General features: G+C 47.5%; 1 protein-coding gene across 3 annotated transcripts in view; it reads left to right on the top strand.

Moving 5' to 3' along the window:
- GATA4 (GATA binding protein 4) overlaps positions 1-16,794 on the top strand; it is a 79,824-nt gene extending 63,030 nt beyond the window's left edge. For 2 of the 3 annotated variants that reach the window (XM_081237603.1, XM_081237602.1), the window contains exons 3-7: positions 4,418-4,587; positions 5,607-5,732; positions 12,641-12,728; positions 14,278-14,405; positions 15,468-16,794. In XM_081237603.1, the coding sequence (XP_081093729.1) occupies positions 4,418-4,587; positions 5,607-5,732; positions 12,641-12,728; positions 14,278-14,405; positions 15,468-15,650 (695 nt within the window). In that variant the 3' untranslated portion in view covers positions 15,651-16,794. The remainder of the gene's footprint in view (positions 1-4,417; positions 4,588-5,606; positions 5,733-12,640; positions 12,729-14,277; positions 14,406-15,467) is intronic. The other variant, XM_081237604.1, reaches the window with a different exon arrangement.
- The last annotated feature ends 454 nt before the right edge of the window (positions 16,795-17,248 follow it).

Here is a 17,248-nt window from a genome sequence, read left to right on the forward strand (position 1 = left end):
TAAGCGGGGCGTAAATGGAAGTGAGGAGTTAGACCCCCATTCTTGGGGTGAGGGCACAATTCATTTTCTGCCTTTGGTTGCTAAAAGGATCATGAATTAATATTTCCCATGAGCAGAGCCCCGACACCTGTCAACCTGCCTGCAAGTTCATTCCCTGCCCACAAGTCTCAAGCTGGGCCAAGTCTGAGAGTGATATACAATTTACAATTCTGAGAAAAGGTCAGATTCCCAGATCTCCTGGCTCTTTTAGCCGTCCCTCCCCCAATATCCAGGCACCAAGGTTCTGCCTGGTTGTCCCCACTCCGTCCCAAACCCTCCAACCCTGACAATAACCCATCATTGTTATCTCATTCGGTGTTTGCAAAGCACTTTACAACCATTGTTGTGAGTTTTTCCTCTTATTTACAAAGTACTTTACAACTATTATTACAAGTCTTTCCTCTGAATGTGGGGTAAAGCTGACCCACTTCCTAGAGCCGGATTCCCACTGCCTTCTAAGTGGTTGGTCCCATTCCCGTGATGCCCAGCACTGGGTGGGTGGGGCTTTTGTAATTCAAGGCCATGGCTGTGCCCTTCCTTATTAGAAATCAGTCTGCTGCCCACTTGCCCTCGGGAAGTTCTACCCAGTGCATGTCTGATGAAGTGGTTATTAGCAAGGTTCATACCGTCAGATGATGGTGCTGGTTTGGGGCTCCCAGCCTGTCACCTCCCACCTCCCCCAGAGGAGGAGGGTGCTAAACAGCAGGGTTTCAACCTCTTTCTCTCCCTTCTTCAGTTCAAGGGGGGAAATTTATGTATGTGTCAGATGTAAGAGAGTAAAACAGTCCCTTCCCCCAGAGTGTACTGGGAGCTGCTTGAAGTGATCAAAAAATTTTTTTTGTTTCGTTCTTATGTTTCTTTCACATTTTAAAAAGTAAGCAATTATAACATTACAGAATGGTGTTTTTAAACATGAAAAGTCCAGGGAGTTCCCTGGTGGCACAGTGGTTAAGAATCCACCTGCCAAAGCAGGGGACACGGGTTTGAGCCCTGGTCCGGGAAGATCCCACATGCCACGGAGCAACTAAGCCCGTGCGCCGCAACTACTGAGCCCACGTGCCACAACTACTGAAGCCCACGTGCCTAGAGCCCGTGCTCCGCAACAAGAGAAGCCACCACAATGAGAAGCCCACGCACTGCAACGAAGACCCAATGCAGCCAAAAATAATTAAGTAAATTTTAAAAATAAAAAAATAAAAATGAAAAGTCTATACAATTTGATTAGCCTAATAGAAGCTCCTTCCTGGTAGTCTTAGCTGCCATCACAGTGTATTTGGTGTTTTGCGTGATGCATTTTTCATTTAACATGGGAGGTAGGCATTTTTCTTTATTGTCAGGTTGTCTTTGTCATCATTGTTTACAATTATGTAACATTCCATTGAGTGGGTCGGATGGCAAGATTTTCTGGTAGAAGATATGGAAACTTTGCCCATTTGGAGGTGTGCTGGGTTGTAAGGAGATGTGGTGCGTCTGAGGGATGCTTCTAGGAAGCACGGCCTCCACCTCCCCATCCTTCCTTTGGCTGCTGTTGTAACACCTGACTCTTCAATCTGGGACTTCTGCACTTCCTACCCTAGGCAAGAAGTCTCTGCCACCGTAATGCCCAACTTGTTTAAGATATGTGGCCCAAATGAATTCAGTAATATTTACTCATTATTGATACTCTGGCCCAATCTGCCCAGCCAGGTCATTAGCATTCTGAGCTCCTGTGACATCTATCGGAGTGCTGAAATAGCAGATGCTCAGTAAGTGTTTGTCGGTGACAAATACACGCTTGCCAACCTCCAGTGCCTTTACCCAGCCTGTAAAATGGTTGCTTGACTGTGTAACCCATTCCATGTGGCAAGAAGGCATTTCTAAGGCAAGCCGCGGTGCTGGGTTCTCAAGGTAGTCAGGCCAGTAACCAGCAGAGCGACCAGGACTGCTAGGGAGGCTCCTGGGCTGAGATCCTGTCCTGGGTGTAAAACAATAAATATGAAGACAAAAGGGAATCTCCCCTCCAGAAAAGAGGAATGGATGGAGAAAGACCCTCTCCCTGTGCAGCCTTCTTTAGATGAACTGGAACATAGGAAAGAGGTTGGTTTGCTTATCTTTAAAAGGAAAAGAGTGTGAATCTTCATCGGTGAGAGGCACGTTCTGAAATATTTATGAGTGAAATGACAGAATGTCTGGGATTTTCTTCGAAAGAAATCAGGATGGGGGAAAGTGGGTGGAGGTGTACATGAGACGAGATTGGCCACAGATTGTTGGAAGCTGGATGGTGATTAATTAAGAGCTCATTTTCCTAGTTGCCACTTTTTAATATGTTTAAATGTTTTCATTGTTTTAAAAAAATAGACTAATTGGGTTGTGCTCGGTTTGGACTGGAAAGGTGATGTAAAAAGGCCTCCATCCTGATTTAGACAAGAATGCAAAGGATCAATTTAGAGGCTGTAGCGCCATCTAGTGTTGATTGCAAACACGCTACAAAATGAGGACATTGCCAGCGCCCCTCCTTGGTCTGAGGGCCTTTTGTGAGCTCCCCTGGCCTTTCCAGTCCCCTCACCGGAAGGCTGGGCCAGGGAGCAGGGCCACCCGGCAAGGGCAGGTGGAGGGTGACGGGCAGGTTGTTCACTCCACGCCTCCCCCCGGGTTCGGGGAAGCAAGCCGAGAACAGGAGTCATCATGTCATGTGCAGCTCTCAAGGCAGGTGACCTTGCTGGAGGGTTCTCAGTGTGACCCAGGTGCAAAAATAGCCTCTCTTGTGACCGGTGTGTGCTCAGCTCCCCGGCCTGAGCAAACAGCCCCTCACACCTGCACACTGTTTACTCATAGTTACTTGTTTGCAGGTGCAAATGACTGTTTGTGTACCCAGAGTTGAGGAGAGGGCCTCCACCATCCTCTTCTCCAGCCCGAGTTCCCTCAGAGCAGGTAGCGAGGCCACAGAACTAGCAGAATGTGTGGCCCTAAACCCCAGGGTAAGGGGCTAGGCTGATAGAGGGAGAGCTCTTACCCTCCTCCCCAAGTCTCCCCCCTGAACTAGAGAAAAATCCACTTTTGCCTCTGGTAGTAGGACAAGAACAATCTGAACACCAGGGTGGCTGTATTTAGGGACAGAAAATTTAGAAAGGATATAAAAATTTTCAAAATAGGAAGCATTTTGTATACATGGAATATACATGGAGTCAGAGAGACTTCTGGAAGTTCTGAGCCAGACTTTATGTAGATCACAAGGAATAAGGAAACTGGCCCAGCCTGTCTCAGCAGGATGACTGAAATGGCCACCAGTGAGATGAGTCAATTGTTAAATTCTATAGACATGGAAGACAAAGGTGATGGGGAGGGAGGGGCCTATGAGCGAGTGCAGGGAAATGGCAGGGATGGCCACGTTCCTGTGGACGGGTTCCACTCTAAAGCACCATTGCTCATAATATGCACCTTTAATTTATGTTCCAGTAAGCAAGAAAAATGTCAAACTATGACACAGCATATCATACAGATACATTGAAATGAGAAAAATGAATTACTGCCTTTTTCTGCAGGAACGTTTGAAAATTTCAAGAACTTTCAGAAAAATATAGTCCCTTTGGCTCAGTCATTCTACGTCTAGGGGAGTATCCTAAGGAACAACCAGAAATGCTAAGATTAGTTTTCAAACTGAGCGGTGTCTACAAAAGTCAGAAACTGGCTAAGTAGAAATTGAATGAGAATAGTTAAAGGATGGTGCAGTACCAGCATGGGATAATATACACTAAAATACGTTCATAAAGAATTTCTAATGTGGGGAAATGCTTTGGTATGAAGTGAAAAAACGGGCTCAAAATGATACAGCTTGACCTCAAGTAGACAAAAATATGTCAATATATAAAACATTGCAAAGGATCTAACAGAACAAAATGTTAATAACATGGTGATCTTTGAGTTACAGGATTATGTATGATTTCTATATTTTTTTACACATTCCAGCATTTAATTGTCCCGAAGTAAATATTTATTATATTTTTATTGAAAAGGAAATGGACTCTCAATTTTGAAAGGGAAAAAAGAGAGAAAGAAGGTCTTGAGTAGAACTCAGTGTTAGGTGAACCCCCCCCACCCCCAGGCTCTGAAGAGAGAGAAATCCAGGCGCTCGTGGTCTCTGCCACATGCCCTTCCCTTTCTCATGACCAGGGAGAGCCTGCTGTGTCTGGGATGCCGGGGGTAAGGTCTGCTTGCCAGGACAGCCCTCTGAGCCGGTTGCCAAGGGTTAGGGCCGAGGGAGGAAAAGCCAGACAGCCCAGAGTGATCCGTCTTCCGCTCCTTGCAAGGAGAAGGCATTATTTCCTTGGTGTCTAGATTCTCCACTGTGAGATTTCTGGCATAAACAGAGAACTAATCCTCTGTACTGTTTCCCACCCAGTAGATATGTTTGACGACTTCTCGGAAGGCAGAGAGTGTGTCAACTGCGGGGCCATGTCCACCCCGCTGTGGCGGCGGGATGGGACGGGACACTACCTGTGCAACGCCTGCGGCCTCTACCACAAGATGAACGGCATCAACCGGCCCCTCATCAAGCCCCAGCGCCGCCTGGTAAGCCAGTGCCTGGCGCCCAGCAGCCAGGCCTCTCTCCTGTCAGCTCCTGGCTTCAGGGCTCGGCCTTGGTGGGAAATTCCTGGTTTTGAGTTTGGGGCTTCAAGTCACGTTTCAGAGAAGGTGCAGGTTGAAGGGCTGGATGAGTGGCAAATAGTAATTTCTTACACCTTCAGAGTTGGCTTGAGCTACGAGGATGGTCCAGACCATTGAGTTCAACCCCCTTCATTGTGCAGAAGTGAAGAGTGAGGCTCAGAAAAGCTATGGCCTTGCCCATGGTCACTTAGATACTGAGTCTCCCCTCGGGGACCAGAGTCCAGACTTCCTGCTCCCCGACCCAGCGCTGTCTGGTGTATCTCCTGTGTTCACAGCTCCACGAGGAAGGCTAATTCATCCTTTCTGTGTTGTGACTCACCCTGTTTTCAGTTGATCCGTTGATAAACCCAAAGACCAGGGAGATTATGTGGGGCGTGCTGGGCCCTGTGGCTGGGGAAGAGTTGGAACCAAGTTTTTGTCTCCTAGTTTCCTGGTCTTTTCGACTAAAATTTGATTTTGACCAATTCGAACTAGCTTTCCACAGATATTAGGGAAAGAAGAACAGAGGGGATAAACCCTAGTGCTTCCCTTTCTTGAGGTCAGTCTTTGAAGACACTCGGACACAGTAATTCCTCACCCCCCACTCACTCCCAGCACCTGAGGCTCGGATTCGTTCTACTTTGGGGAGAAGCTTTTCTGCCTACAGTGTACAGGGCTTGCTGGGCTTTACCCTGACGCGAGTGACTGATAACGTTGCTGACGCCGCAGTTATGACCAGGATTTGCCATCCCCTGCAGCACAGCCCTTTTGCTCCCACGCCCCCAGGAGAGGCTTAGGGACGTGGCATCCGAGCATCGGGTGCGGTGGCTGGTCTGAGACTCTCACACAGCCATGCCCCACGCTCGCTGCCCGTGAAGCGAGATGCTGCAGCGCCTGCCATATCCTTGTCATTGGACCTGAAGGGTCTGTCTCTTGTGTTGCAGTCCGCCTCCCGCCGAGTGGGCCTCTCCTGCGCCAACTGCCAGACTACCACCACCACTCTGTGGCGCCGCAACGCCGAGGGCGAGCCCGTGTGCAACGCCTGCGGCCTCTACATGAAGCTCCACGGCGTAAGGGTCCCCCGACCGTGTCCTGCGCTTTCCTCCACCGCTCGGGTCTCACCCCTCTTCCTCCCTGCAGATCATAATTCATTTTCTCCTTCTTAACAAAGAAATGTAGATCTGGAAGGGACCTTAGAGACTGTCGTAGTGCGTTAGGGTTGCCATAGCAATACCATAGTCTGGGCAGCTTAAACAATAGCAATTAACCTCCATGGTTCTAGAGGCTGGAGCTCCGAGATCAGAGGCCAGCAGGGTCGAGGGAGGACCCCCTGTCCAGTGGCAGACTTCTCTCACTGTGTCCTCACTTGGTGGAAGGGGCAAAGGAGCACTGTGGGGTCTCTATTATAAGGGCACTAATCCCATTCATGAAGGCTCCACCCTCATGACCTCATCACCTCCCAAAGGCCCCACTTCCTAGTACCATCACCTTGCATGTTAGGTTTGTGCACATATGAATTTGAGAGGGACACAGACATTCAGGGCATAACAGAGACATTGCTATGGAACATCATTTCCATCTTTAACATTACATAAGTCTAATTCCCATTTCACAGTTGAAGAGACTAAAAAATAGTCTATATGTGTGGTAGTATGATATATAACAAAGGTAACAATTCAATGGATAAGGGATAGCTTTTTAAGAATGATTGTATTGACATAATCTGGAAAACAAAAAGAAAACTTGACCTCTACCTCCTACCAAAAGCAACAATAAACTTGGATGTATTAAACATATGAAACATAAAACATCTTTAAATAGAGACAATAAAAATACTAGAAGAAAATGTAGAGGGGGAGTATTTATATAACCTTGGGGATGGGAGGAGACGTTTTCTTCAGCAAGTTTTCCAAACTCTTAAGCCATAAAAGAAAAATTAGATATATTTGATTATATAACATTTCATTTTAGTGTATGGAAAAAGATACCCCAAGAAAGTAAAACCAATGTACACATACATGAGAAAAAGGATTAATATTTCCAGAATACAGAGAGCTTCTACAAGCCTCTTTTTTTTCTGGCCACACGGCTTGTGGGATCTTAGTTCCCCAACCAGGGATCGAACTCGGGCCCTTGGCAGTGAAAGTGCAGAGTCTTAACCACTGGACTGCCAGGGAATTACCAAAGCTCTTTATGTTCTAATTTGCAACAATCTCCATTACATAGTGCTTAAAAACGAAGTCTGTACAGAACACTGTACATAGCGTGGTTCCAGTTTTATAAAGAAAGAGGGAGAACATAATTTATATGTAGTTGCTTATATATACATTGAACACTTTTGGATGGATGAATACACATACTTATGTATATAGATATGTACATGTGCACACATGTTTGAGAACTTTTTAAACTGTAAGAAACAGGCTGTTATTCCAATTGCCTCATGGGCAGAGGATTGATAGTAATAAGATGGGAGGGGTTGTTATTAACTTAATCTCATGCATCTTTTCATGTTTTCTTGTTATAATGAGCTTAAAAATGTCTAAAAATAGAGAAAGCCCACGCACAGCAACAAAGAGCCAACACAGCCAAAAAAAAAAAAAAGTCTAAAAATATAGTTAAGAACACCCAGGGCTTCCCTGGTGGCGCAGTGGTTAAGAGTCCGCCTGCTAATGTAGGGGACACAGGTTCGTGCCCCAGTCCAGGAAAATCCCACATTGCCACGGAGCGGCTGGGCCCGTGAGCCATGGCCGCTGAGCCTGCGCGTCCAAAGCCTGTGCTCCGCAACGGGAGAGGCCACAACCGTGAGAGACCCGCGTACCGCAAAAAAAAGAATACTCATATTGACCCTTGAACACTGCAGGGGTTAGGGGTGCCAACCTTCTGCAGTCGAAAATCCATGTCTAACCTACAGTCTGCCCTACATGTCCGTGATTTCTCCTTACCTGTGGTTCCACATGTGCAGAGTCAACCAACCACAGATCATGTAGTGCTGTAGTATTTACTATTGAAAAAAAATCCACATTTAAGTGGACCCATGCAGTTCAAACCCATGTTGTTCAAGGGTCAACTTTTGTAAGAAGTGTATACAAGGATACTTGTTGAATCATTGTAATAATGAAAATGGAGAAAAAATACCTTTGGGAGGAAAATGGTTAAAGAAACTATTGTTCTTCAATAGGGGAATGATAAAAGGAACTGATGGAGGAATATTATGTAGGTATTAAAAGGACTGTGTCTGTAAAAAATTAGAAATAGAATTACTATATGATACAGCGATCTATTTCTGGTATAAATCCAAAAAGAATTGAAAGCAGAATCTCGAACAAATATTTGTATGTTCATGTTCACAGCAGCACTATTCGCAATAGCCAAAAGGTGGAAGCAACCCACGTGTCCACTGATGGACTGATGGATAAACAAAATGTGGTCTACACATACGATGGGATATTATTCAGCCTTCCAAAGGAAGGAAGTTCTGACACAGGCTACAACATGCATAGACCTTGAGGACATGGTGCTAAATGAAAGAAGACAGTCACAAAAGGACAAATACAGTGTGATTCCACTTACATGAGGTCCCAGAGGAGTCAAATTCCTAAAGACAGAAAGTAGAATAGTGGTTGCCAAGGGCTGAGGGGAGGGGGAAATGAGGAGTGACCATTTAATGAGCAGAGTTCAATTCTGCAAAATGAGAAGTGCTCTGGAGATGGATGGTGGTGATGGTTCATAGCAGTGCAAGTATACTTTTTTTTTTTTAAGGAGTCTCATGAAATTTTATTCAATTTCAAGGGTACAGACAAGAGGCAAATTTCACAAAGAAATAATGCAGCAATGTAATTACTGGCTTGGATGGCTGTACTTGAGGTTGTTCAGAGTGCTAAGAACTATCTGGATTATCGGCTATCCAGTTTTCTCCATTGTCCAGCTCTTTGCCACACGAGGATCCATTAGTCCTAACTAGAATGGAAATGAGGTGTACTTACAGAGGTAAAATTTTATTCTTAGGATGCCAGAAAATGTAGAACATCTTTCTGAAGTAATAGAGGCTTCAGTCTGTAAGTGGGTCACTTATTTCCCCAGTAGGTTTACCTCTAAGTCAGCTTGAAGCACAGCATTCAGGATTTCAAGCTTAAAAAAATGGTTTAAACTATTTTCATCCTAAAATATTTAAAAATGGTTACACTGACTGGAAATTCCCTGAAATGAAACAGCTCAGTTATATTTGATAACTTTGTAGCACCCCAAATTCATTCGACACATTTAATGCATAGTTCCCAGACCTGCAATAATACAACCATAACCATTCTAATCATATCATAGTTTAATAAAATATTGACTGGTCCCTCTAGATAAAGTGTACAAAGCAAAGGACTGAGCAGATCTCTTGCCACGTCTCCTCAACGGCTCTATAGTAGGCACAAGCAGTTGAGCTTTTACTTTAACTAAGGTTATTAAGAGTTACTAAATTGACAGTGATTGAGTGAATTTGTAAAGTATCCTCACCATTTTTTCGATTCATTAAGAGGTGAAATGATAATCTTAGAATAAGAATAAAAGGATTATAGGTGCATTGGAAATTTTAAATGATTGGATTTGATATGGCTGCTAATAGCCCACAGTTAAATAGAAGGAAAAAAAGTGGGGAGGGAAAGCCTTTCTGATCCATACCAAATTTCATACAATTATGCATAAGATTGTGTTTAGGTACAAATCCACTGCAATTCAAATTTTTAGACAGAGGCCAATTATAAATTCATTATTTTGAAGTCAAAAGTACTTACCACATCTTCTAGATCCCACCTAAATAAAGTCTTCTTAAAAATTTATTTCTTAATAATCATGTTTTAAACCACTAGGTTTCAGTAGGCTGGTGAATAGACATACTCTATATCAATACTAGAGGACATACTTTACATGAAAAATCATCGCAAGGCAGTTTACCAGAATTCTCATAGAAATGCACATTAGCCTATATTACATGGTACCTGTAAGTAGCATCTGAGGAAATTTTTACAAAGATAATTCAGTAGTCTAGGTAATAATGTACACTAGAACTTTGGCATCTGTGTTACCTTTTTTTTTTTTTTTTTTTTGCTGTACGCGGGCCTCTCACTGCTGTGGCCTCTCCCGTTGCGGAGCACAGGCTCCGGACACACAGGCTCCGCGGCCATGGCTCGCGGGCCCAGCCGCTCCGCGGCATGTGGGATCTTCCCGGACCAGGGCACGAACCCGTGTCCCCTGCATCGGCAGGCGGACTCTCAACCACTGCGCCACCAGGGAAGCCCTGTGTTACCTTTTAAATCAACCAATAGTTCTATCAGTTCCTGCAAGCAGCCTACTTGAATATGACAGTCGACTCATCAGTAAAATTTCAATGCCATTTATCAACGTGTCATGATGAACAACTTTAATTAAAATAAATGCATTCACCTAGGATTTTAATTGATTTTTATAGATGAGAAGGAACCGGAATGATTCTATTTATGATACATTTATAAATCAAGTAAGAATCTGGCAAGACCTCCAAAGCCAGTGGGAAATGATCTGTCTGATGCCTATGGTGGGAAGGGTATAAAGCACAGCTGTTAAAAGATGGTGACTGGCAGAGAACAAAGTTCTTCTATTTTCTAGTGACGCTGGCAGAAAAAAATACTGCTTCAAGATTTGGACACACATAAAGATACATCTGCCAATGCAAATGTCTATCACTAGGTCCCCTCTCCTTTTAAAAAAGATATATTAGAATACGCATTCTCAAATGGGTGTGGTGTCACCCCCAAGTAGGACCAAAAAAAACCCTAGTCTTTTCATGTATAAAGCAGATATAATACATATACAGCATATCTATGATATTAAAATTCATTGGGGGAATTCCCTGGCGGTCCAGTGGTTAGGACTCCATGCTTTCACTGGCGAGGGCTCGGGTTCGGGTTCAATCCCTGGTTGGGGAACTAAGATCCCACGAACTGTGTGGCACGGGCAAAAAAAATTCATTGGGGCACTATTTAAAAAAAAAATCTTTAAAAGGCTTTGGGGGTGGGGTTGATGAAAAAAAGTTTTAAGAAACACTGAATTAGTGACTCTCTCAGTCACATGCATTTCTTCTCCCCACCATCACTATGCTATGTCAAAATACCCTGTGGCATTCTTGGTATTTGGAATTTTCATAAGAACATAATGTCTCTAGGACAATACTCCCAGAATAATTAAGATTAAGAAATGTATCATCAGCTCTGAACACATTTAATTATGGCATCTAAGAGGAGAATTATCCTTAGAAACTGACAGCAAGTTAGGAAGACCAACTAACATTTATCTGATCATAATTACGAGTACAATCTTGACGTCTATATTAAGAATTACAGGTTTGAGGTTGGCACTGGCAGCTGAAATTCAAAATTGCCACTTAAAATTCAAAATGAAAATCTGCGAAGTCTTTTTAGAAAGCATTCCCTTTCTTTACACTATAGTGTCACAGGTGACTTTATCCATTCATGCGAGTACACTTGACACTACTGAACTGCACACTTGATAATGCTTAAGATGGTAACTTTTATGTGATGTGCATTTTATGACAATTTTTTTAAAAAAGTACTGAGGTGGGTGGGGATGAACATGAGGACAGGATTCTTCTGAAGTCAGGATGGTCTTCAAGAGGTGGGCGCAGGGTGGGGGGGTAGGGGGCGGCAGGGTGGGGAGGGGAGGATACTTTCCTCCACGAGTGGGAGTGCTGTTATCTGACTCTCAGTTGACTAGAAGGCAGTTCGAGTTCATGTATGCTACTGCACTTCTCTTTTTTTTTTTGGCCACACCATGTGCCGCTTGTGGGATCTTAGTTCCCTGACCAGGGATTGAACCCGGGTCCTCAGCAGTGAGAGTGCGGAGTTCTAACCACTGGACAGCCAGGGAATTCCCTGCACTTCTTTCTTAACAATTCCATGTTCACATCTCCGAAGTGGTCATCACTTGTCCTTCTGTATTTTGCAGGTGTGGCCTCTGTTAGTCCCATATGGGAGACTAGCACAGACCAGGGGCTAAACAATTTGGTTGGCCAGGCCTGAAAGAAGCCAGATGTGGGGCAGGCACACTATTTTAAAATAGTAGAAAGATGACCCTGCAGGCCTGCCCCCGACACCTGTTTAGGCATGTTGAATGGCTCAGGAGTGTGACGCCCGACAGTCACTGCCTGTTTAGGAGAATTCAGATGCCCTAAAGGGCTGTCATAAAGGACTCAGGCACTGGCCACAGGGCAGTCTCTCCACCATTGTCCCCGCTGCTCCCGACACCCATGGAAACCACCACTTGCCCCAGCCAGGCTCAGCACGGTGCAGAGCTGCTCCATGTAGGTGACTGTACATCTCCACTCTCCAGGCCGCCTCAGGGTGTGCCCATGATCTCGGCATAACTATTAATAGCACCCCCTTTTCACTCGCACAGCGTCCCAGTGTGGCTGATCAGTTAGCGGCTTTGGCACGTACTGTTCTTGCTGCTTGAAATGTCTGCCCCTCATCTACTTGACAGTCTCCTACAACCCAGGCATCACCTGCTCAGGGAGGCCCGCCTTGATGTGCCCATGTGCCACTTTCCCTCCCCCAGCCCGGGACACAGTTCAGTGTTTCTTTTCTATTTTCCCTCATCACCTATGAATCTGGTTATCTTCTATTTGTCTGTCTTTCCCAACTGTGAACCTCTGGAGAGAAGGGACTGTGTCTTTAGGTCTTTGTTTCTCCAGAGTTTAGTATAATACCCAGCATGGAATAGACATGCTCAACACACTTTTTTTTGGTAGAATTGATTTCTTGCTCAGCAGGAGTTCCAGGCCTGATTCACTCAGTCTCAGCCCCAAGGTTTGTAGAGGAATTGCATAGATCTGGCCTTCTCATTGTGTATTTGTGTGTGTGTGTGTGTGGGGGTAAATAATGTCACGGATCAGGTACAAATGGAAAACCACGTATATTGACTTGTGACCCCCTAGGTCCCCAGGCCTCTTGCGATGAGGAAAGAGGGGATTCAAACCAGAAAACGGAAGCCCAAGAACCTTAACAAATCGAAGACACCAGCAGGTGAGAAAAAGATCGATGTGTAATTATATGAATAACTCAGTAGCTCTCAGAGTGTGTGAGCATCGTGTATGCTCAGGTGGGCCAGCCCAGGCTACCAGGGTGTAATGATAGCATCGTCCATCCCCGGCCGTTCAGGACAGAATGAATAACCCAGTGCAAAAGTAACATCACCATGGGACATACTGGGAGCTTTTAAAGCAGGCTCCACTCATGTTGTGGCCTGGGTTTTGCCAGTTGCAAAGACTGCAGAGGTCCAGCTGGACTGGTCGAGGGCCTAGAGGAAAAAGGAACATGAGTCGGTCCCTCCATCTTCAGGAACTCAACTTCTTTCCATTCGCTTTGGGCTAAGTGGGGTGCAGGAAGACAGGGTCCTGTGAGTCATGTTCAGATTGATTTGTAACATTAATTTGTAAGCCAGTGTATAAATAACATCATGTAGTACTCTGTACTTTGCGAAGCTCCTTCACAAATATTATCTCATTGATCTTTACAGACCCCCATGAGACGCCATTTATGATCTCCCTTTTACTAATGAGCAAGCTGAGGCTCAGAGAGGGCAGTGACATCACAAGGGTCACACAGCTTTGAATGGGTAGAGCTGGAGTTTAAACCCAAGTGTTTTCACTTCAGGGCCCATATTCTGTTCAATATATACTCTGCCTTCTCAAGTTCTAGATTTCAGAACGAGGACTACTCGGATCCCCTACCAAGAGCACTCCCTCCTCAGTACTGCTGTCAAATTAAAGATTTCACTGGAAAATGTGGCAGTTGTGGAGAAATTAAGTCGGCTGACAGGATGGAAAGTTTCTCTTCTAACCTGAGGCCTGACAAAGTCACATAAATTTCCCTGTTCCACTGCTGAGAACATGACCAAAGTTCTCCTTTTCCAGATTCGACAGTGGCTCGCTCCTTCTGGCGGTCACGTCTTAGCAGAGCGTTCAGTGGCTCACACCAGGTCCTCGGCCTTTCTCCCTGCTTCCACATTGTTTATACGAACAGCACCTTCCCCTGGGGAACTTCACCTCTTTGCATGGTGGGGTCCCAGCGGGAGCAGGCGTCGGTTCAGGTGTACAATCCCCTATCCGAAATTCCAAATCCAGGGAGCTAGATTTGGCAGTAAAATGTAATCTGAACTGACACAGGCTAGTTATAGTCTTCATTTATCCCATGTGCGAATATTCCCATGTTTTGCTGTAGAACTATTCATGTATTTAATTACGGGGTGTTGTCCCAGACCCCGCTGCAGGTATTCTGTAATACTCAGTCTTTGTCCTTTTTAAAATCCAAAAGTTTGAATCCTGAGACACACGTAGCCCCAGGCGTCTGGGATGAGGGGTGGTGAGCCTGTCATCTGAAAAAGTTCCCTGGAAATTCTGCTACTTCTGCTTCACTGTGAGAACCGTTGCCCTGCACTGATGGAAGGACCCTGCTTCTCTCCCCAGCAAATGTAGCCAAGCCGTTAGCGCGGATCTGCCCTGGCTGTCTCCAAGGGCCGCCATCCGTTTGTCCCTGTCCCTGGGCTGGGTGTCCTGACTCTGCCTTGTTCCAGGTCCCTCGGGCAGTGAGAGCCTCCCTCCCACCACCAGTGCTTCCAGCAGCAGCGCGGAAGAGATGCGTCCCATCAAGACAGAGCCTGGGCTCTCATCCCACTACGGGCACGGCAGCTCCCTGTCGCAGGTACTGCTCGTTGGGGGGTAGACTCCAGGCGGCCGGGCCCCCGCCCGAGGCGAGGGGCTGTCTGCACCAGGATATGTTTCAGCACATCTGATCAAGCTACAGCGATTTGGACACATGACCGTGATGCACGCATTTAGCGGTTCCTCTGTGCCGGGACCCGCGTGCTGGCACACAGCATTGCTACAACCGGAATCAGAGTGTGGCCGCTGTGTGGGAGGCGGAGTGGGGCTTTCTAGGCCAGGCTGTCTCCTAAGTAAGGGTGGCTTGACCTTGGCCTTGAGGGTGGGTAGATCTTAACAGGAGGAAGGGGAGGAGGAGGCCCCTCCTGGCGTGGGCAAAGGTGTAGAAGCTGCAGGGGGCAGGGCGGGCGGGCTGGGGTTGGCGAGGAGGTCACAGGCAGGATGCCGTCGTCATGAGGTTGGCTGCGGGTCCAGCTTCACATGTGTGTCCAGAAGACGGGCCAGCAGGACCCTCATTTCCCTCTGTCAGATATGATGGCAGTCCTGCTCCTCTAGCCCGTTCCCTGTGTGGTTCCCCCATGTGGGATCAGGATGCCCCCAAGCTTGGTCACGGTCTCCCATTAACTCTGATCTCTTCTCCGCCTGTACTTGAGGTGGGCGAGTCCTAAGGAGCCTTCTGCCGTCAGGGTGAAGAGAAGCTGGTGCCCTGGGGCCAGGAGAGCCAGGAGCCACTCCTGGGCAGGGGGGGATGGCTTCCTTCTGAAAATGGAGATTGATGGTGAAAAGACTGTAGAAAATGCCTCGTGTAACCGTCAGAGGCTTCTGAGAAACCAGAATAGTCACAAAGCTACTGGGTCAGTGCTCAGAAGCAGCTGATGAGTCACGCAGACCCCCTGCATCCCACAGCACAGGGGTCAGGGGAACAGAGTGCTGCCTGATGCCTCTCCTGCCCTTTTCCTTTGGCCCTGTCCTCGTGTCCCCTTCCTGGGGTGGGAGCCAGCCTGGGCACAGCTGTGGAATGGGGCTCCCCTCTCCAGCCCAGACCCCTCCTGAGCCCCAGGAGGGGATTCCATTGACCGCATCTTATACTTTTCGCTTTCAGACGTTCTCGGTCAGCGCGATGTCTGGCCACGGGTCCTCCATCCACCCAGTCCTCTCGGCCCTGAAGCTCTCTCCTCAAGGTTATGCGTCTTCTGTCAGCCAGTCACCGCAGGCCAGCTCCAAGCAGGACCCTTGGAACAGCCTGGCCTTGGCTGACAGTCACGGGGACATAATCACTGCATAATGTCACCTCCTTCCCTCCTTGGATTCCTGCATGGACTTGGGACTTGGAGGACAGCAGAGATGAGGCTCTGGGCTCCCGGGGGCCGGCCTGCTCTGTCTGGGAATGACTCCAGACAACAACTGGGAAGAAACTTGAAGCCAATGATTTGGTTAGGGGGGCGGGCGCTGGATTTTATTGGATAGCTTTTCAAGGTGGGGGACTGGAGAGATCTGGAGAGATCCGATCTGGAAGCGCCCCCCCTCTTCGCTAGAGCACACTGAAGCCCCTTCCATGGAGTTGCAGACTCTCATTTTCTGCCTCACCCCCCGTGACAAGAGACGAGATGTCCTTCTCCCTTTGTCTTTCCACCGCTGTGGCCCGAAATGGTGGTTTTTCCACGGTGTTCCCGGCACGGGGGATCCGAGGGCAGTGCCCTCCGAGGGCAGTGCCGGGGCCCCTGCTCCAGCCTGAATCAGGGTATCTGATGGACATGTGTTTGGACGCCTCGGCCCCTCAGCGGGTCCTGCCCTCGCCCAACACTCCCCTTCCGGCTCGGCACACCTGCATCCCTCATTCTGAGTCTTGACTCCAGAAACACGGGGTAGGGCCAGTGTTACCCGAGGCTCCGTGGAGATGGAGGAGGGGCCGCTTCTCCCACCGCAGAGGCTTCGGCAAACTCGCAATCTGGCAACTTCGCCTCCCCGCAAGTTCCTTCCGCGGCTAAAATCGCTCCTTCTCTCCGTCCCCGAGGCCTGTGAAAATAAGCGCCCGTCCACTGCTCTCGGTGATTCAGCTCTGCCCGCAGCTTGAACACGTCCCCAGATCCTTCTTCCACCCCATCACGCTCAGGGGGGTCCTGAGTAAGAACAAAAACGGTTCTGGTGCTGAAGCAAGTTTGACTAGCATTCATCCAAGACTGGAGAGCCTTCTGGAGAGCATGTCTAGTGGACTCCACCGCCGGGCCTGGGGCCGCGCTGCGCGGGGCGGGGTTGTCAGCCTGGAATTTGCGCATGCGCCGTGGTTCCACGGAGTCGCGTCTGCTGCCGGGACTGCCGGCCGAGGGCGTCCGAGGGGCGCAGCTCCTGCACCCACGTCCTTTCTCCAGTAGCAGTCTTTTGTCCAGGAGGCCAAATGCTAGGGATTCCTCAACATAATTTCAAACCAACACTACACAGCTCAAGGAAGAAAGACGACGAGTGATGAGAGAAGACATCGGGCGGGCGGCCGGGGGTGGGGGGGTGGGGGGGTGCCCTACCACTCTCGCGGGCTGGGAATCGGCCTCTTCTCCACGTTGCTGTCTCTGCCCTTGGCCCTGGGCTCACGAAGACGCTTCCTTCCGTGTCCTGGCTGCCAACAGAATGTAGCAGACTGGCCTTCCTCTGTGCTACTCCAAACACCCAGCCCCCAGGCCAAATCCTCCTGGCGGTAGCAGAGAGTATCTTTAAACCCAGGTTCTGTTTTAATCATTTACATCGCTTTCTTCTAAGAAAGCCGCCTTCATATACCTTCCTTAATCCACAAACCTGCTAACGTTGTCTTAAGGTGAAATGGCTGTAAAATCAGTATTTAACTAATAAATTTATCTGTATTCCTCTTTCCCTTCTCCTCCTCCCTCTGAG

The sequence above is a fragment of the Mesoplodon bidens genome (genome assembly GCF_964165515.1).
Source record: "Mesoplodon bidens genome assembly, chromosome: 6".
In the NCBI taxonomy this organism is placed as follows: Eukaryota; Metazoa; Chordata; class Mammalia; order Artiodactyla; family Ziphiidae; genus Mesoplodon; species Mesoplodon bidens.